Source organism: Electrona antarctica, assembly GCF_951216825.1.
Source record: "Electrona antarctica genome assembly, chromosome: 11".
Classification (NCBI taxonomy): Eukaryota; Metazoa; Chordata; class Actinopteri; order Myctophiformes; family Myctophidae; genus Electrona; species Electrona antarctica.
Window position 1 is genome coordinate 12,227,196 of NC_136792.1, and position 22,169 is coordinate 12,249,364.

A 22,169-nucleotide genomic window follows, 5' to 3' on the forward strand; every position below is an offset into this window, starting at 1 on the left:
CGTGGATAGGCCACAAAACCTTGACTGACTGACAGTCTGAACATGACAGTGACAGTCCGATGGCTCCCCCCCCTCCCCTCTATATATTCCAGACGGGTTTGTCTAAATATTTATATACATAACTACACGTGGTCCAATAGTTTTAATACACAACCACAGAAAGCCTTGCAGTCCTGGTAGACAGACTCAACCCCCCCCCCCCCCCCCCCCATCCTATTGTTAGAACAAACAAAAATACAGAGTCTGTTTTATTTTATTTTTAATCAACATCTACCATCATCGGGATAAATTTGTGCACTTCAAGTAGATTCATCATAGCCTAAGTGCTGTTAAAAACTCCCCCCCCCAAAAAAAAACAAACAAAAAAGCATTAACTATAAAACTAGAAAATCATCTCCCTTCCCGTTGCAGGCTTGCTGTCAGTCAAAGAACCACGGTCGGTGAGCCACAAGTCTAAATCCAGTGTCCGGTGACTAAAACATTCTTCAGCTCACAGCAGCCCCCAACGTACCAGAGAAACACCTTTCCTTTAGATTCTACAACAACTCAGCCAGGGAATCTTTCAACCCCAGTGCTTTTTTTTTTTACACCATTTTCATTTCAAGGACCCCCCCTCACACACACACAAACACATGGACCTCTACAACTCAGAGAGTGCACAGACGGAACCAAATGGACCCAAAATGGTTCAGTTGCTTCAGTTTGTGCACTCTCTGAGTTAACTCGTGAGTTATGGGGGGGGAACCAAATGGACCTGTGAGTGATGGGGGGGAGGGGGGTCCTGTGGCCTAACACACACAAAACTGGGGGGGTCCTTCTAATTAAAAAACGTTTTGAGGAGTATTGGTTTATACGGGAATCATTCCACCACTTTATACACATGATCAGACAGTATTATCTTGAACACAACGCATACTGTAGGCCTTATACAGGAGCCTAAGGATGTACGCCGGAAATTAAGCCCTCACCTATTAGGCTACAACATTGCACTGGGGAGGGAGGGGCTGCATGGGCCATTATGCAGGCTGTCATTTGGTAGAGCATGTATTTTGTGCTCGACAGGAAAACATCAACACACACCATTGCACAACCTCTCAGTTATCGATTCCTGCAGTTCACGCGCCATGTGATGTGATACACGCAGGGATTTATTTCTATTCGCGCACTCGACACACACACACACACACACACACACACACACACACACACACACACACACACACACACACACACACACACACACACACACACACACACACACACACACACACACACACACACACACACACACACACACACACACACACACACACACACACTTGTGTGGGGACGTTTGGCCCTCACAAATACAGTACAATATAGCAAAACACACGCGCGCGCGCACACACACACACACACACACACACCAGGGCGAGTGAAAGATTATCTCCTCCGATTACATCATCGGCTCCAGTGATGACCCTGTGCTGATGACTCAAGAGATCCCGGGAACCAATCACAATTCGCCATACAGGTGAGGCTTCCGTTCATCCTCCTCCTCCCCTTCCTCAAACATCAAGGATTAATATTGCTTCTATATTGCCACAAAAATAGAATAATATTGACCGGCTAACACTGTGACTTCTTAAAAACTAAGCGCACAATAATTACATTAGCCCTCATGTATCAAGCCTGATTTCAACAAACAAAAACGAATAGATATTTCATCCGTTGAATCCAGCAGTGAAGCAGAAATGGAATTATCAAAGAAAGCGTGTGTGTGTGTGACGTGTGTGTGAACTAAGATGGAGAAGCACAAAGTGAAAGCGCTCAGTAGTGTTAAGGAATACATCTGAATCAGTAGTTACATGTGTAAGAAAAACAAAACAAAGGACAGGAGAAGTGACAAAACAAATGTTATTCATCTCATACGGTGTAGCCCAGTGGTTCTCAAAGTGGTGGCCAAGGACCCTCAGGGTTCCTTGAAGGGGCTTCCAAATGGAGACTTATACAGATCAGTAACTCTGAGAGTGTACAAATAACTCCCCCATAACTGAGTGTACAAATGGACTGGGTCCATTTGTACACTCTCAAAGTTATGGGGTCCTTGAAATAAAATATATATATTATAAAAAAAGGTTTGAGAACCACTGCTGTAGCCGATCGGCTTTTTAGGTGACCGATTTTCTGCTTTTCTCATGGGTCTACTTGGCTGATAAAATACAAATCTACCTACTGTACCAGACGAGACTGTATTGAATAGGGCGTTACAGTGCCCTTTAAAACGCAGAAGAAAAGCACACGTTTAACAGATGACAGGGACCTCTCCACCCTCCTCGTGCACGTCAATGAGCTTTGTTCCAATGCCAAAAAGGTCTGCTTCGTTCTTCTGCCTCAAGCCGCCTGACGGCTCCACTGAAGAACAGTGTCAAAATGTCACTCTTGACTCAAACCTGGTCACCTTCCTTCATTGTAGGAGAAATATATCGATCTATCAAGAACGTTCTGTGAATGAGAAGAGATCCGTTAACTTACGAGTACGACCATCTTCACATTTGAATTTGTGGAGGAGGGAGGATTCAACGATGCTGCGGCATGATAAATGAGGGCCTTTGTGACAAGTTTCTTTTTTTTCTTCTTTTTTTTCTCTCTTTCTTTTGAAAGTCTAAAAACAAACATACAGAAGTGTTTTTTTGTCCCTCCTAAGTCAAAGTCTTTATGTTGATGATGTCCTATTTGTATTTTTCAATACAAAAAGCCGTTGTGCTTTCGGTTGCCAGCCAGTCAGCCAGCCAGCCAGCCAGTCGTAATGAAGTTCTCTTCCATCTCGTTCAACTGCAGCCTCCCATATCTGCAGGGGTCGCGACACCCCCCCCCCTCCCCCCCACGGTCTGCAACGCTTGCAGTCCTGAAGAGCATCCTGCCCACCTCGTGGCAGGGGAGGGGGGGAGCAGCAGCAGGGCCTTGCACCCCCCTCCCACGGTATAAGACCACCACGGCACAGCAGCACCACCCAACCCAGGTGCAGTCCTCCTGGCATCGTTAGAGCTGGTATGAGAACCAAACCCATGAGGGAGAGGGAGGGAGAGGAGGGAGACAACGGGAAGCTAGGCTAAACGGAGGGATTTTGGTTGTTTACTGAGGGTTTTCCTTTTTTTTCTATCTCTCTCTCCGTTAAATCACAACTAAGAAAAAAAAAAAGACGTTTTGACGTTAGTCATACACAAAATGTAACACTTTTTTTGTTTCCTTCCATTTTGCAACCCTTTATGGCCTCCTGCGCTTTGCGTGTTTTCGCAATGCTCTCTCTCTCCGGCTCCGTTTTGTAATGCTGCGTCATTGGGGGTTCCCGTAGCTTAAATACTGCGTTCTCCTATTTGGACCCGGTTCTTCAGTTGACCATGACAAAGCCATGTTGAGAGTCCACCGTCTCCATCATCTCACTGTCCAGGAGGGAGCTCTGGAGCTTTGGGAGGGTCAGGCCCTCGTACTGCCGCCCCGCGCCGCCGGACACCGCCGCCCCTTCAGAGGTCTCCCCCGGCGGGGCGGAGCCCGGGGCCTGCGTCTGGCCGGGGTCCAGCAGCGGGAACTCATACTGCTCTGGGTAAAGTGCCTCAGTGGAGGAAGGCCCCACCAGGGCCTGCTGCTCACAGCCCGAGGGGTAGCTGTAGGCCAGGCCACCGGTGCCGCTGCCCGCATCGTGGGGTTGTTGGGGGTGGTGGTGGTGGTGGAGGAGGAGCCCCTGGTGGTGGTGCATGTGGGGTCCGGGGGGAAGGTGCTGGGCGTAGTGGTGGTGATGGCTCATATTGTAAGGGTCATACACCAGGGCCTCCCCAGCGGGCTCCATCAGGGGGACCAGAGCCTGGGGGTGCTGCTGGCCGTAGGGGGGCGAGGCATGCTGCTGCTGGGGTTGGTGGCCCTGAGGGGAGGCAGGGGAGGAGGCCGTGGGGTCCATGCCACCAACAACCCCGGGGCAAAAAGTGCCTTCTGCTATCTGCATCTGGTTAAAGTAGGGGAGCAGGCCAATGCCCTGGTTCTGCTGGAGGTACACTCTCTTCTGGAGCAGTCTGCAGTGTGTGACACAGAGAGAGAGAGGCACGACCCGGTCAGGTAAAACAAACACTTCCCAACCTGTTGTGGATCAGGGCCCACTTCAAAATTCAATATAACTAACACGGCAACCATTGTGTTAAGAGGTCAGATGGATGGTCCACATGCATATTCAGAACATGTTTTTCAGAACATTTTAATGATCAATCAATCAATCGTTAGTGTTAAGGAATTAATCTGAGAGAGAAAAAAACGGTATACTTTGATACCTTAGTTATCGGTATCGTCGGTACCGTTACAGGCCAGGGTACAGATACCATTACTGGGTCAAAAGTAATAATGAACAAACTATACTATAACAAATGGTCAAACATTGGCCAAAGATTACCTAAGAAAAGAGGCACACATCTAGAAAATACCCGATACAAGCCTTGGGAGGCATTGTGAGTTTGTAGATCGGGCATTTCCACTTTATTTATCTGTGGAACCACGTCAGCCTAAATGTAATGCCTCAACTCCAGGTGCTTGTCAGGGTTGGGCGGTCCCCAGTATCATTATTTTGGGGGTCCCCAGTATCATTATTTTGGGGGTCCCCAGTATCATTATATTGGGGGTCCCCAGTATCATTATATTGGGGGTCCCCAGTATCATTATTTTGGGGGTCGCCAGTATCATTATATTGGGGGTCCCCAGTATCATTATTTTGGGGGATCCCCAGTATCATTATTTTGGGGATCCCCAGTATCATTATTTTGGGGATCCCCAGTATCATTATTTTGGGGGATCCCCAGTATCATTATTTTGGGGGTCCCCAGTATCATTATTTTGGGGGTCCCCCAGTATCATTATATTGGGGGTCCCCAGTATCATTCTTTTGGGGATCCCCAGTATCATTATTTTGGGGGTCCCCAGTATCATTATTTTGGGGATCCCCAGTATCATTATATTGGGGGTCCCCAGTATCATTATATTGGGGATCCCCAGTATCATTATTTTGGGGATCCCCAGTATCATTATTTTGGGGGTCCCCAGTATCATTATTTTGGAGATCCCCAGTATCATTATTTTGGGAGGCTCACAGCCTGAGGAGTTTGAGAACCACTGCTGTAGTATACAGAATACAGCCAGGTATCCCTCAGAGGACGCTCTGTGATGAAAAGTGTCGTTTCACTTCAGGGAGCTGGCCTCTTTTTAGCGTTTAACAAATGTGTGAACCTCCTCTGAACTCCACGCTCATCTATGCAGCCTCAGAAATGAGTGAAGCAGAGGCGTGGGACTCTCTGTCTAGAGTAGCTATAAATGTTGTCTCTTTGAAGATTTAATCTCGTCACTTTTTCATGCTTTATTTCAGACGGGTCAGTGTGGAGAGACAGGAAACGAACAGCAGGAGAGAGAGCACGAGAACAAGAGAGTGAGAGAGATACAGTAGATATCGTTTTGTTTTGCTTTGATTAACTTACTTTTTGCTTGATATTGTCTTACTTTTGCTTTGGCAATGTACAGTAAAAATATGATTTCCCATGCCAATAAAGCTCCTTTGAATTGCCATTGAAATTGAGAGAGGACTTAGACAGGAGTTGGGGTGCAACAGTTAATCAATTATCAATACTTTAATCAAATATTCAATTCATAATCAATACCCATTTTGTATATCTCTGCTGTCGGGAAGAAACCACCTAACTCCAAAATGTTCTTTTTTCAGGAAATTAAAAATATTTTATTTAGGAAATTAAGATACCGGTAACCTTATATTTTTAAAACAATGCAATACTGCCTCATCAAAGTTGGTGTTGTGACTTTATATATTGTCAATTACTTGCATGAGAGGGGGAGGGGTGGAGTTAGCTGCTTTAGCAGACAGTTTGAGGGTCCAATGGAGTGAAGAGGTTTTGTCCAAAGCGCTTTTTATCATTTGTTCAATATTTTTTTAACCAACGCAAAGAGGGTGTTCAATAGCATTGGTTTATGAAGAAAAAAAATCTAAAACCTCAAAAATGGAGTTAGGTGGTTTCTCCCCGACAGCAACGATATCGTCTCTGTCGGGTGGAAACCTCATATGTCAACACTGTTCAGGATTCAAATTCAAAAGTAGCATATCAACAAGCTCACAATACTTAAGGCTCATTCATAGTCTGGATTTTCGGTGATGAGGTGACCACCGGAGCTGAAATAACGTTGAGCGGTGGTGAGTAAAAATCACACCCGTGTGAACTGAGTGGTGTAAGGTCTTATATAGACTGATCAGCTGTGGTCTGACGTAATGTCTGACGTAATGAAATCACACCTGTGTGAACTGGGTGACCATAGCAACCGTGCTCATTTTTTGCGCACAGACAGACAGACAGACAGACTAACAAAGCCAGTTGTAGGAGTGGTTTACACCACTCAAAAACAGAGAGAAGGGCTGGAGCGGTGGCGGTGGTTTGCTCTTCACCGCGGCTCGTGACGTCATGTTGTAGTTCGGTGGTCACCTAACCACCGAAAATCCAGACTATGTACAGTATGAGCCTTAACTTGTAGATCTGCTACATTAGATACTTTTGTGTGAGACTATAGTATGATCACGTAGGCGTAGGGGATTCATTTACAAAAACAAACTAGCGATAAGAGGTTTCTACCCAATGGCGACAATGTGTTGTTCATTATTAGGCTTCTTGATTATCCGATCAATAAAAAAAAAAAGAACAATAGCTAATAAAATAATCAATACCTATTCCAGTACCGATGTCTCAACCTTAGGTTGGTGCTAAAACAAAAGATGGTGGTTCCTTTTATTTACTGCATGGTCTCAGTCGTCAACTTCTGCTATGAAAATAGCAGATCTACATGCTCACAACGAACGCCAGTGGCGTGCACAGACATTTAGAGGGGCAGGTGCTCGAGTGAAAAAAGGGCACCTTGTGCAGCGCGTGGAACCAGCTGGTTGCCTTAATAGTGTGAGATTTATAGATTTTAAATAATATATTAGAAGCTTTTTTATCAAGAATTGAACTATGTCACCATGGTCCACGTACTGTACAAAAAAGGGGGGGGGGTTCATTTTTTTTTTTCTTCAAAAGGCCACATTGCTGTCCAGAGGGCAAGGGCAGGTGGTGCTCTAGCACCCCCTAGTGTGGGCATTCACTTCTAGTAATTGTTACTAGTTGACTAGTTGCCTAGTTTACTAGTCGACTAGTTGTTTAACTACCTATTATGTAAAAAATTAAATAAATTAAAAAAATAAACTTTTTTTTTTTTTTTTTGGGAAATAAATATTTGTACATTGAAAAACTGTGTACATGGTGAATATAACTATAATCTACCTGATCTTGAGGCCTACCAAATCGGGAAAAAAATAATAAAAATAAACTTTCTTTTTTCTTCTTTTCTTATCAACTAGTCAACTAGTACCAACAAGTAAGTCGACTAGTAAACTAGTCGACTAGTTGCTTAATGCCCTAGTGTCTATCTGTGCACGCCACTGCACAACGCCTCGCAAAGCGAGCTGTTGTGTGCATGCCTCAAATCCCACAATTCCAATGCTTGTCAGGAAGGTGGGGGGGGGGGGTTCCTCCAGTTCAAAAATATTATTTTTGGGGTGGCTGCCAAGGCTGAGAAGCACTGACCTAAAACAATGTGCACAAGTGAAAAAGACAAGGGACACATGTATGCAGATGACCGACCGGAAGACCATTTACACCACTGAATTCTTTTATGCAATTCGCACAAATATCTCAGTATTCTATTCTAGTATTCTGTGCATTTTAGAGGACACAATGTTTGTAATAGTTCGCTGTCATCCAGCCTGGCTGCTTGTAAACATAGTAAAGCACTTTCAAAAATGTCTTCTTCCACTTCCACAAAATAAAGTCACAATTCGCTGCTGTGAGACAGAAACCTTGCTATCCATATTTCAAACGTGTGTTCTTTTTTTCTCGTAAATGAATTCCCTACTTAGAAAAGTGCCCCGCAAAGGTAGCACAAATTGCAGATCTACAAGTATGTCTACAAGCTTTACTGTGAGCTTGAAGATCGGCTATTTTAGCCATTTCTGAAAAGAAAGTTGAAGTGGTTAAGTGTTTCCGTGATTTTTATAAATATTTAACAAATGAAAAGTACTAACAAGAGCTAGTAACTACTTTGGAGCCATTGGAACACAGGTTTTGTCCCACAAAAAACAACCGTATTGGACGAACAAGGTTTCCACCCGACAGAGACAAATTGAGGCCCCTCTTCTACCAAAATAACTTTGGTTCTAGAACTGGTTCCGTTTAAGATTCTTGGAACTGTGGCACTTTCAAAGAACCAGCTTGCGTTTCCACTAGTTTTAAAGTGTCTGTGACATGCAAAAAAGGGGGTAACCGGGCTATCTCATTGGCTAATATTTAGCTGCTATCGGGATATGGGGTATGTTCTGTTACTACTGCATGTACTCTGTCGGGTCTCCCCTCTAGCTGCCGGTGCGGCAGCTTCCTTGCACTAAACCAGGAAGTGATTTTATTTGTAAATCTTTTTCCCTCAAAATATCTTAGTTTTATAGCAACATTGTTCATGTGAAATAGTTTGTTTATGAACAAACTGGTTCAAAATTAGGCAAAACAAAAATTGTATTCAGTTGTGGAGACATAGGCCTACTGTACACCGTTACAGTACTGGAGCATGTCAGAGGTTTAAACGTGAAGCAGTAGGGTTTTTTTTCCTTTCTTTTTTACCTGTGTTCCTGCAGCTGCTGCTCGAGGCTGCGAGGCGTCTCATTGTAGAGGAGCTGACAGCTGGCTGGACTGCTGGCCAAGACACTGGCCTGAGGGACAGAGACACGGCCACTTATTACTGTAGGACGGCCAAGACACTGGCCTGAGGGACAGAGACACAGCCACTTATTACTGTAGGACGGCTGGCCAAGACACTGGCCTGAGGGACAGAGACACAGCCACTTATTACTGTAGGACGGCCAAGACACTGGCCTGAGGGACAGAGACACAGCCACTTATTACTGTAGGACGGCTTGCACCGGGAGCCTGAGGGACAGAGACACAGCCACTTAGTACTGTAGGACGGCTTGGCCAAGACACTGGCCTGAGGGACAGAGACACAGCCACTTATTACTGTAGGACGGCTTGCACCGGGAGCCAGCTGCCATGGGGACAAGACACTGGCCTGAGGGACAGAGACACAGCCACTTATTACTGTAGGACGGCTGGCCAAGACACTGGCCTGAGGGACAGAGACACGGCCACTTATTACTGTAGGACGGCTTGGGACTGGCCTGAGGGACAGAGACACAGCCACTTATTACTGTAGGACGGCTTGGGACTGGCCTGAGGGACAGAGACACAGCCACTTATTACTGTAGGACGGCTTGGGACTGGCCTGAGGGACAGAGACACAGCCACTTAGTACTGTAGGACTGCTGGCCAAGACACTGGCCTGAGGGACAGAGACACAGCCACTTAGTACTGTAGGACTGCTGGCCAAGACACTGGCCTGAGGGACAGAGACACAGCCACTTAGTACTGTAGGACTGCTGGCCAAGACACTGGCCTGAGTGACAGAGACACAGCCACTTAGTACTGTAGGACTGCTGGCCAAGACACTGGCCTGAGGGACAGAGACACAGCCACTTATTACTGTAGGACGGCCAAGACACTGGCCTGAGGGACAGAGACACAGCCACTTATTACTGTAGGACGGACTGCACCGGGAGCCAAGACACTGGCCTGAGGGACAGAGACACAGCCACTTATTACTGTAGGACCCTGAGGGACAGAGACACAGCCACTTATTACTGTAGGACGGCTTGCACCGAGACACAGCCACTTATTACTGTAGGACGGGTTGCACCGGGAGCCAGCTGCCATGGGGACAGAGACACAGCCACTTATTACTGGAGGACGGCTTGCACCGGGAGCCAGCTGCCATGGGGACTGGCTACACTGGCCTGAGGGACAGAGACACAGCCACTTATTACTGTAGGACGGCTTGCACCGGGAGCCAGCTGCCATGGGGACTGGCTACAAACATTTACTAACACTACGTCCCACAAGTTACATACACGTCAGTCAACCTCTTAGGAGCGGAGCGGCGAAAAGAAACTCCATGGAAAGAAAAAAGACAAATAGAAAGCTGCTAATCCTCCCCGGTTTTCTGACACAGCGGGTCACGCAAACCTTTTTTCAGCCCAAGACCCTAAACAAAAAGACGTGGTGTTTACGATGATCCTTGACAATTAATTGTCATGAAATTAATTGTGATTAATTGCGACAATTATTTAATTGTTTTCCGGCATTGAACTGAACTGAACTGAACACAAGAAAAATATTGTTTTTATACTCTAAAAATATTAAAACCGATCTACAAACCACCACACGTTTGTGAGCTTGTACATCGGCTATTTCTACAATTTTTTGATGCAAAATAGTTGCAATGATCTCCAAAAATTGCAATTAGGTGACTATGTAAAAACTGTGACAGCCCGATTTGGTGTCTGGCCGGACTGAATATAATCATTCTTTTAACAAAATAACTGGAACAAACGAAAGAAGATTGTAGGAAAGGTTCAAAACAAACAAAATCTATGTGTATAAGCATTAAGCTAGAGCTGGCGACAGGCAGTGCTGGTAAGATAAGAAAGGTCTAATGATATGTTTAAAGAGGCCTAAACAAACTGAAGGAGCCTGCTCATCACAGGGACACACCTATCGTTGCTGTCGGGCAGAAACCACTCATGTCCATTTTAATGTTTTGTGTTTACTTTTTTCATAAATTAACGGTTAATGGTTTTCAGATGAGCACTGGTCTGTCTGACTCAGGACACTGGGCACACTAGGACAGGGTGTTTGAGCGGTTGTGATGCAACTCATCAAAGACAAACACAAACGCCTGATATCACAACCACGCAAACACGCTCTTGTTAGTGCGAGTCAAAACGGTGCTCATCCGAAAAACACATTTCTGAGAGCTTCACGGGCAAAGATAATCAACTTCAAAATCTCAAAATAGGTCAGAAAGACCTCACAGACACTCTAGTGTTAAAGGGTGATTTTTGACCATGGACTACTTGACGTTTGGGAAACACTGGTGTCAAGTTGGTTACCTGCAGTCTGTGGTGTGTGAGGTACTGGGTCTCCAGACTCTGTCTGCGGGAGAGGAGGGGGGGAGGCCCCTGGGGACCACCACCCTGATATAAAGCCACGTTCTCATGCTGCTTGGACGCCTCGCCCTGCGCTCGGAGACATAAGCAGAGACATCCTGTTACCACAAAGGGAAGGGGACTGTTCCGTATATATATGGACATGGGATATGACATGTCCTAGCATCAAGGTCCGTATATATATGGACCTGGGATATGACGTCCCCTAGCGTTGGGGTCCGTATATATATGGACATGGGAAAGAAAGAATGAAGTACAACAGTAATCAGGTAATTGTACTCCTACTGTCTGCCTGCCACTGGGTTGTCATGCAGAGCTTTGTTGTTGCGGTCGGTCGGTCGGCGTGTAACCACGTTATCTAGTGTGTCTGGCCCATCTTAAGTGTCAGTGTGTTTACCGTGGGGCCAGACGCCGGTCTTACCCTAAATGACGTGGTACACACACACACACACTCACTCTCTCCAGGGACTGTGTGCATTAGCTTAATGAAATGGAAGCTAGGGCCAGAGGATGACGTGCCCACTCTCCCCCCCAAGACTCATACAGTAACTAACTGCTGCACACTTACTGTATTTGACCACGCACGCACGCACGCACCTCGCACGCACGCACGCACACACGCACGCACGCACGCACGCACGCACGCACGCACGCACGCACGCACGGTACCAGTCACAGCTACGGTCACTCACAGTGACCTCAACAACAACCGCATTCACCCTGACCGTGGCCTCCAGTTGGCTGCCTCTCCAGGGTTACACAACCACAAGCTGCCTGGGTGGCATCCATGCAGTGGCCTTCGGGTGGACAGTGAGGGACAGGGGTTCTGGGGGACAGTGGAGGACAGGGGTTCTGGGGGACAGGGGTTCTGGGGGACAGTGGAGGACAGGGGTTCTGGGGGACAGGGGTTCTGGGGGACAGGGGTTCTGGGGGACAGTGGGGGACAGTGGGGGACAGGGGTTCTGGGGGACAGTAGGGGACAGGGGTTCTGGGGGACAGTGGGGGACAGGGGTTCTGGGGGACAGTGGAGGACAGGGGTTCTGGGGGACAGTGGAGGACAGGGGTTCTGGGGGACAGTGGGGGACAGGGGTTCTGGGGGACAGTGGAGGACAGGGGTTCTGGGGGACAGGGGTTCAGGGGGACAGTGGAGGACAGGGGTTCTGGGGGACAGTGGAGGACAGGGGTTCTGGGGGACAGTGGAGGACAGGGGTTCTGGGGGACAGTGGAGGACAGGGATTCTGGGGGACAGTGGAGGACAGTGGGGGACAGGGGTTCTGGGGGACAGTGGGGGACAGGGGTTCTGGGGGACAGTGGAAGACAGGGATTCTGGAGGACAGTGGGGGACAGGGGTTCTGGGGGACAGGGGTTCTGGAGGACAGGGGTTCTGGGGGACAGGGGTTCTGGAGGACAGGGGTTCGATTACTCTGCAACTAGCCTGGGAGCAATACCATTTTGTGGTTTCTGACCCGGTAGGGAGCGGATGATAACTTAGTTAAGTCGTCTGTAGTCACTGGTTTGTAGTCATCAGGCCGGAAACCCAACCCGGAATCATTCTAATTCTAATTTTAGGGCCTACACAATAAAAGCCTTTATGCGGCGTATGACCCAGACAAGTTTCTTAAAAGTACTTCTTGGAATAGTTGGCTGCTGGCTGGCTTGGTATATTATGTCCATCTGGTAGCGACTGGCGAGACAAAAAACAAACAGGGGGGGGACCAAAACAAAGCAACGCTGAAAACAACTGAACCTCCTTACCAGAACCAGATGTATATTTGTCACACAGGTCACACAGGCCATTTTAGAACACAAACCAGGCTTTCTGCCACCAAAATGTGGAATGCCCTGACACCATCCACCCAAGGATGTGTAACACTCACTGGCTTCTTTCTAAATTGTCCTGAAAAATCATCTATCAGGACTGGAGACCACAGGGGAAGGTGTCATTCACTGCCACAGTTATTCCTTTTTCTCCTAAATTTACATATAGTATTTTGTATTTGTTGATGATGTATTATTGTGTAAATGATTTATACTGTGTTTACGTATTGAATTACATAGGACCACAACAATAACCGATCTACAAGCTTCATCATTTAAATTGTTTGAAAATGGTCTCCGTTGGGTGGAAACCAAAAATCCTTTCGGGATTCAAATTCAAACGTAGCAGATCTACAAGCTCAAAACGCTTCGAGCTTGTATTATCCGCTACTTTTGTGTGGCGCTGTAGCTGAAGTAGGCCGCTAATTTACAAAAAAATCACACCCGTGTGAACTGAGTGGTGCAACTACACATTTATTGTTATAGTTACTGTACATTAGAACCAGGAAAGCATCTGTGTCATAAGTACTCTCCGCACGTGATGTCAGTGACATCACATACTAACCATAGCAACCATGCTCACCCGTACAGGCACAAACACACACGGGTACTAACAAAGCCAGTTGTTGGAGTGGTTTGCACCACTCAAAAAGGGAAAAAAACACAAAAAGTTAAAATGTGGAGATTAAGAGGTTTCTCCCCCAACTGAAGCGAAATGTTCGATAAGTATGAACAGTCGAACCCCTATGTGCACGAGTGTGTGTGTGTGTGTGTGAGTGAGAGAGAGGTGCAGCCTGACCTCCAGGAAGTTGTGCAGGTGGTGGTGATGCGGTTGAGGCCCCAGGGTGGGCCCCTCCCCCAGGGGGACCGCCAGGGTGGGCCCCTCCCCCGAGTCCATTTGCTCCACCAGCATCTGCACCTTGTTGAGGTCCAGGATGCCTTTGGTCCGTGCCAGGTTCTGGAGGTGCTGACGGAATGCTACCAGACCTGACACACACACACACACACACACACACACACACACACACACACACACACACACACACACACACACACACACACACACACACACACACACACACACACACACACACACACACACACACACACACACACACACACACACACACACACACACACACACACACACACACACACACACACACACACACACACACACACACACACACACACACACACACACACACACACACACACACACACACACACACACACACACACACACACACACACAATATAAGTGTTTGATAAACAGCATGCATATAAATGGTAATCTAGGATCATAGGTAAACCAAGAACCAATCTAAACAATATTATCAAGAAAAAACGATCTGTACAGTTGGGTGCCACCGATATTGTCCCTTATCATTTGACCCATTTAGGCCTGACCTCAATTTTTAAAAATCCTTCTAAATCCTCCAGTTTTCTGAAATAAATATTTTCACGATTTTTCAAAAATAGCAGACCTACAAGCTCATAGCGCGCCACTCGGTGGCGTGCTATGAGCTTGTAGATCTGCTATTTTTCAATAGCTAAATTATAACAATGTTTAAAACACCAAAAGGGGTTCCCGCCCAAAATGGGTTAACTGTCCTTTTGCGCAGATCACGCAAACCTCAGCAAAAAGAAAAGGACAATATCGATGGCCTCCATCTGTACATTGAAACTATATAGACTAATAGGATGCCTATAGAGCTATGCATCAGTCTACTTTAACCTTTGCAAAAGGCTGAAAAGTCATCAAGGTTAGTATAGGGCACGTTCTGCACGCGCGCGCGCACACACTCACACACACACACACACACGCACGCACACACGATCAAAGGCATGCAAGGCTCTCAACAGCTGAGATAGTTATGTAGAGAAATATCTGACAGGCATTCAAAAGGAACTCAAATGAGATGTTAACGTCCTGTAAGTAGACTTAGAAATAAAACTAAACTAAACTCACACACACGTCAGGACAGCACTTGTTTTGCAGCTATTATGAATTATTTGTCTCTAAAGCAAACATAGCAGATCCACAAGCTTCTTGTAGATCTGCACCACGGACGTGCAACAAAGTATAACCCAGATATAACATCAACAGTCAAATCCTAAATATATATATATTTTTTTTAAATGACCATATTATTAAACACATTTCTCTTGTGAGGACCTGCAGGAAAATGTCCTCACAATGTCTTGATTCTCCAATGCGCGCGCACGCACGCACGCACGCACACGCACACACACACACACACACACACACACACACACACACACACACACACACACACACACACACACACACACACACACACACACACACACACACACACACACACACACACACACACACACACACACACACACACACACACACACACACACACACACACACACACACACACACACACACACACACACACACACACACACACACACACACACACACACACACACACACACACACACACACACACACACACACACACACACACACACACACACACACACACACACACACACACACACACACACACACACACACACACACACCCCATTAGTGCATTAATGCCAGTGGCTCCCGTGTCATAGTGAGCCGGTTGAGAGGTCTGACGTCAGCGCAGATATTTCCAGATAGACTTCAAAGGATTTTATTAATCCCACCCGGGAGCATTTAGTCATGACAGCCATGACAGCGAGTGTGACGGGGATGACTCGTCGCTGCCTCCTACTGGCTGTGTGACTGCCACATACGTCATTGGGACTGATGTGGGCGTGTTCCTGAGCAAGAGCATGTCGTCGTTGGCAGGTAGAAACCTTGTATGTTCAAAAAAACTCTTCCTTTGTAAAAAAAAAAAAAAAAAGAAAAAGAAAAAAAGCAGTGCAAATAGAAGATCTTGTAGATCTGCTATTTTCATTGATTTTGTGCAACACTTCACATGATGAAGTACGGCTATTTTCAAATAGCCGAAGTATACAATACGTGATAATGATGCATGTTTTGAAATCTATAAATGCACCAAGTCTCTGTCTGTGTGTGTGTACTGTGTGTGTGTGTGTGTGTGTGTGTGTGTGTGTGTGTGTGTGTGTGTGTCGAGAACCATTCGCCCCACCGACTTCAAATTCGACAAACGAGTTCCACAACCAACCATAGGGGGTCGAGTCAGTCGGACCCACGGTTGTCCATAACTGCCCCAAAAAGGCCCGGGACTGGATGATGTATGAATATGGAGCTACGAGGTTTGTGGCCGACAGCAAAGACATGCGTATGTCTGTCTGTCCAGTAGTTAGTGGTGTTGATTGGGACTCGACTGTGTTGTGTGCAGAGGGACCTGACTCACTTAGGGGGACTATTTAAAGCCAGAGTCAGCAGTATGACGCAAAACCATCGGCAGCCTCCACACTTGACAGAGAGCGAGGGAGGGAGCGAGGGAGGGAGGGATAGTCACACAACTGTGAATATCGCCCTCCCCCCCTCGTCTCTCATCTCCCTGCTGCTGCTGTGGGCTCCAGAGATGTAGATTTCAGAGAGTTCCAGCGTTACATCCTGTCTGCTGCAGGATGTAATGCTATACGGCGAGAGGAAGAGAAGAGAGGGAGACTACGGCACAGAGGGGAGGAAGGACAGAGAGAGAGACTACGGCACAGAGGGGAGGAAGGACAGAGAGGGAGACTACGGCACAGAGGGGAGGAAGGACAGAGAGAGAGAGACTACGGCACAGAGGGGAGGAAGGACAGAGAGAGAGACTACGGCACAGAGGGGAGGAAGGACAGAGAGAGAGACTACGGCACAGAGGGGAGGAAGGACAGAGAGGGAGACTACGGCACAGAGGGGAGGAAGGACAGAGAGAGAGAGACTACGGCACAGAGGGGAGGAAGGACAGAGAGAGAGACTACGGCACAGAGGGGAGGAAGGACAGAGAGAGAGACTACGGCACAGAGGGGAGGAAGGACAGAGAGAGAGACTACGGCACAGAGGGGAGGAAGGACAGAGAGAGAGACTACGGCACAGAGGGGAGGAAGGACAGAGAGAGAGACTACGGCACAGAGGGGAGGAAGGACAGAGAGAGAGACTACGGCACAGAGGGGAGGAAGGACAGAGAGAGAGACTACGGCACAGAGGGGAGGAAGGACAGAGAGGGAGACTACGGCACAGAGGGGAGGAAGGACAGAGAGAGAGACTACGGCACAGAGGGGAGGAAGGACAGAGAGAGAGACTACGGCACAGAGGGGAGGAAGGACAGAGAGAGAGACTACGGCACAGAGGGGAGGAAGGACAGAGAGAGAGACTACGGCACAGAGGGGAGGAAGGACAGAGAGAGAGACTACGGCACAGAGGGGAGGAAGGACAGAGAGAGAGACTACGGCACAGAGGGGAGGAAGGACAGAGCAACAACGGACGACGCAGCAGCGCTTCAAAGACAATAGATGGATGAAGAACAGACCAGAGAGAGATGAGCTCAAAATAAGAATTGTGATTCATGCGCTTCAATCATCAACATGGTCTCAGTCTGAGTCCCTGCAAAGGGTCAACTACAGAAAGGACACTAGAATGGAGCCCTGAGGGACTCCGGACAACCAATAAGAGGGATTTAGTTAAAAAGAGAGAAAAAAAATCACACCCGTATGAACTGAGTGGTGCAACTACATATTTATTGTTATAGTTACTGTACATTAGAACCAGGAAAGCATCTGTGTCATAAGTACTCTCCGCATGAATTCAGTCTCAACAATGGCTAGTATGTGACGTCAGTGACGTCACATACTAACCATAGCAACCATGCTCACCCGTACAGGCACAAACACACACACACACGGGTACTAACAAAGCCAGTTGTTGGAGTGGTTTGCACCACTCAAAAAAGAGAGAGAGAAAAAAAGAGGGATTTAGTGGTTGAGCCTGATTTATACGTGGTGCCGCGACAGTGTCCCCTGCAGAAAATAGCAGATCTGCAAGATCACAACCTGCAGGAACAATCAGATCCGTGACGTCACAATGCGATGCTCCACGTCAGCCAGCGTCATATGATATGATACGGAGCGTTATTAACCACTTAAACCCTGCGTGGTTTGAATGGAGGCGGAGTCGTCCCTTCAGTGGGTTTATACGAGTGTGGTTTCGCTCTACGTTTAGCTGAATATCTACAGGCTCTCAACACTCAGATCTGACATTTTCCTCCCTGGTTATTTAGGCTTTGGGGGTGCGGAGCAGGGCGACACAGGTTGACTGGCTGATGATAAGGGATCTTTTAATCAATAGAAGTCAGTGTGTGTGTGTGTGTGTGTGTGCATGCGTGCAGAATTTCATGCACTTTCTCTTTCATGTAATCTCCTCCATGTAATAGCCTCCTTTCTTTTTGTAGCCAATTAATCTTCATCCCTTTTGTCTCCTCAATTAGTCATTCTGCTGTGTTTGCCACTGATGCTGTATCACACTGGTTCCCCCACTGGGAGGACTACACCTCCCGATCAACACTCCCCCACTGACAGGCACCACCCCAGTCCCGTAGGAGTAGCTAGTCCCTGGCACAAAACATTTTCCGATGGGGATCCACGGCCAAATATATATAATTTTGGGGGTCCTCAACACACATTTTTCAAATATATAATAATAGAGAACCACTGCCCTAGTTGTTCCCAGCGACGTCAAACCCTTCTGTGTAACAGAGTGCTAAAAAAAGCAATATTGACTTTTTTTGCCTGTCCAATCCAGCACAAAGCAATTGTCCGATTTCACTTTAGGAGTGAAATACGTCATGCGGTAGCTCAATACGGATTCATTTGTCATTGCCGGTTGCCTGATTGCCTGGGGCAAGTCGGGGCAGGTACCAATTGAGTGCCAATGTTTTGTTGTCCATTTCTCCCCATCAGTTGCAGGCTTCTATAGAGCACCGAAGTCCTGACGTCACTTTCAGTAGAGGGCACCAACACACAGGTTTATAGGTTTTTTATTTGTATTGAAATCTCCATAGGGCGATTTTATGTCGCTTCATATAAGAACTGTGTTTGAAAAATAAACCGATCACCCCGGCCTTTTCACTCATATGGATATGAAGCATCGACTGAAGGTGGAAATGTACAAATATACCCAAAGAGTAACAAAATAAGCGTTAGAAACGAGCCAAACAACCCAGAGACTACATTTCCGGGTAGGCTGCTTCTGCCCGCAGCCCGTCGCAAAACAGAAACTGAACGTTAATTACGTTTATTTTTATTTTTATTTTATTGATATATAATGTATCGTGGTTAGTACGAGTCGAGTCACCACCAGCTGAGCTTACGTCAACGAGGAATCTCAGGAACGCAATATGTTGACAGCTGGGCGTGACGTATATTCTCAGCGACATTGCATTCATATGTAGTTTCAAGGCTTTTGCGGTCACATTAATTCCATTTTCTCTAGAAACTGGCTGTATCAAATATGAATGGACATCATTAACGACGCACATCCACTCCCCTGACAGAAACGCCGGGGTGGTCGGTTTATTTTTCAAACACAGTTCTTATATGAAGCGACATAAAATCGCCCTATGGAGATTTCAATACAAATAAAAAACCTATAAACCTGTGTGTTGGTGCCCTCTACTGAAAGTGACGTCAGACTTCGGTGCTCTATACTGTCTGCTTGTCTCTGGCCTGAGCACACGGCTCCAGACTGCCACCAAAACGATTGTAGAGGTTAAAGGACAACTTTAGTTTTTTTCAACCAAGGTTCATGTTTTAGGTTGTTATTAGAGAAATTAAAAGACTTTTTTTCATTTGCTGCTTTTTCATTTTAGGGATTTTAGCTGTTTTTGACAGGGGGACAGGAGCATTCGAGCATGGGGCTAAATTAGCCTCGCGTTGCGATACTAATATACCATTTCGCTGTATGCAATAGAGGTGGATGAAGTCTGGCCGTGCCAGGCTAGGGCTAAATATGTATTAATTTACAAAATGTTATAGCGATTTATTTTTTTATTAATTACTATAGTCCTACTAGACCCCAAGAAATTACATCTGGCCACAAAAGATCACAGGATCTACTGAACGTGTCAAACTGACATATTGAGCCTATTACACACAGTGTGGCTTCCCCCCAGTAGGCTACCTTCACATTCAGTAGATCCTGTGACCTTTTGTGGCCAGATGTAATTTCCTGGGGTCTAGTAGGACTATAGTAAATAATAAATATAGAAATCGCTATACAATGTTGTAAAATAATACATATTTAGCCCCATGCTCGAATGCCCCCGCACCCCTGTCAAAAACTGCTAAAATCCTAAACTAAAGAAAGCAGCAAATGAAAAGAAATACACAATCATCTTTTACTTTTTTTAATAACCACCTAAAACATGAACCTTGGTTGAAAAAAACTAAAGTTGTCCTTTAACATTTCGCCTGGTTGCATTTGTGAGTGCAGTGTTTTTGCAGTCGTTGCACCCCCACACGCGCTTTACCGCCCCATGTGCCCGCCCGGTGGTACAGACCTTGGGTCAGCGACGTGTCGGAGGCGCGCCGGCCCTCCCTGAAGCTGATGGGCGAGCGGTTGTGCGCCTCGCGGCGCTGGGAGCTCAGGGCCGCCATGGCCGGGTTGGCGGGCCGGGTGCTCATGAAGGGGCTCATGCGAGGTCCTCCAGAGCTGCTGTTGGCCAGTACCACCTCGCCGAGGGACGAGGGGGGGTCCTCCAGCAGGCCCAGGTCACCATGCATGGAGCCCTGGTCGTAGCCCATGTCGCTGTCGCCGCTGCCCAGGGACTTGTGGCCCACGCTGAACAGCTTACCTGGAACCATAGGAACCCATTTTAGACCTGAGATCAGATTCTTCTAAATCCTAACAGTTTTCTGAAAAACCCATATTTCTATGTTAGTAGTTCTCAAATAATTAATCTCAAGGACCCCAAAAATTATATGTAATTGCCCGCCGACCCCCATCTGAAAATATGTTGTTCCAGGGACCCCTCCCCCCAGAAGCGGAGATTTGAGATAAAAACATTCGCTCTGAAAGAATATATATTCAAAGATTTGTGCCGCATTTTCACGATTTTTCAAAAATGGCAGACCTACAAGCTATTTTTTTCCATTATAAAATAATGCTTAAAACACCAAAAGGTGTGGCACATTCTGCGTAATGAATTGCATTTTGAATTGCATTTTTATAGCGCTTTTCCAAGTGCTCAAAGCGCTTTACAATTCGGTTCATTCATACATACATTCATTCATTCATACATTGGGAGGTGAAGCGGCGAACAGTCGACGCCAGCGTCCTCACATCCCACATTCACACACCAATGGTGGCAAGCTCACACCGACCAACTCACTGGAGGCAACGTAGGGTTCAGTGTCTTGCCCAAGGACACTTCGACATGTGGACAGGAGGAGGAGCCGGGATTCGAACCGCCGACCCAGTGATCATTGGACGACCTGCTCTACCTCCTGAGCCACAGCCCGCCCCAAGTATAATGAGTATGAATAATGAGTACCTTGGCTGGACGGTCCCGGCTGGTTGGTGACCTCGGAGAGGGTGTGCCGGCGTTGGCCAAAGCGCGCCGCCGTCTGATAGGCCGACAGCAGGTGGGCGGGGTCGTCCTCGGTGTCGGCGGGCTCCTCGGTCTCGATGCCCTCGTCGATGGACGTCTCCATCATGTTGCTAGGCGACGAGGTGGAGGACTTGCGGAGGCCGGACGAGGAGGAGGAGGAGGAGGAGGAGGAGAGGGGAGGCATGGGGTCCAGCAGGCAGCCGTTCACCTGCAAGACACAACACACAGAGCATGGATTAAAGCCCATTACTAGGACCTGGAACGCATCTGTGTCACCTGAGCTTTTAACCATTATTTTAAACTTCAGCCGTTGACAAATAGCAGATCTACAAGCTTGTAGATCTATTTTTGAAAAGTCGGGAAAATGTGTGCAAATCTTTGAATATATATGGTGGTATAGATATATATATTCTTTCACAGCAAATCTTTGCTTCTGGGGGGGGGGGGTCCCTGGAACAACATATTTTCAGATGGGGGTCGGCAGCGAAGTAGCCCATTAATCTTTCCTCCCTCTCACTCGGGGCAGAGAGGAGAGGGAGGGTGAGTGTGTGTGTATATAGTACGTGCATGTTGTCAGTGCTCACTGGTGGGGGGGGGGGGGGGGGGGGCTACAAAGTGTGACACACACACACACACACACACACACACACACACACACACACACA

At 47.1% G+C, this 22,169-nt stretch overlaps 1 protein-coding gene across 1 annotated transcript in view; it reads right to left on the minus strand.

Annotated features, from left to right (window-relative positions):
- Window positions 1-214: 214 nt before the first annotated feature.
- sik2b (salt-inducible kinase 2b) overlaps window positions 215-22,169 on the minus strand; it is a 124,107-nt gene continuing 102,152 nt past the window's right edge. The window contains exons 10-15 of the mRNA XM_079514826.1: window positions 21,448-21,712; window positions 20,455-20,748; window positions 13,776-13,963; window positions 11,102-11,227; window positions 8,721-8,809; window positions 215-4,046 (exon numbers count right to left, since the gene is read on the minus strand). Of these exons, the coding sequence (XP_079370952.1) occupies window positions 3,371-4,046; window positions 8,721-8,809; window positions 11,102-11,227; window positions 13,776-13,963; window positions 20,455-20,748; window positions 21,448-21,712 (1,638 nt within the window). The 3' untranslated portion in view covers window positions 215-3,370. The remainder of the gene's footprint in view (window positions 4,047-8,720; window positions 8,810-11,101; window positions 11,228-13,775; window positions 13,964-20,454; window positions 20,749-21,447; window positions 21,713-22,169) is intronic.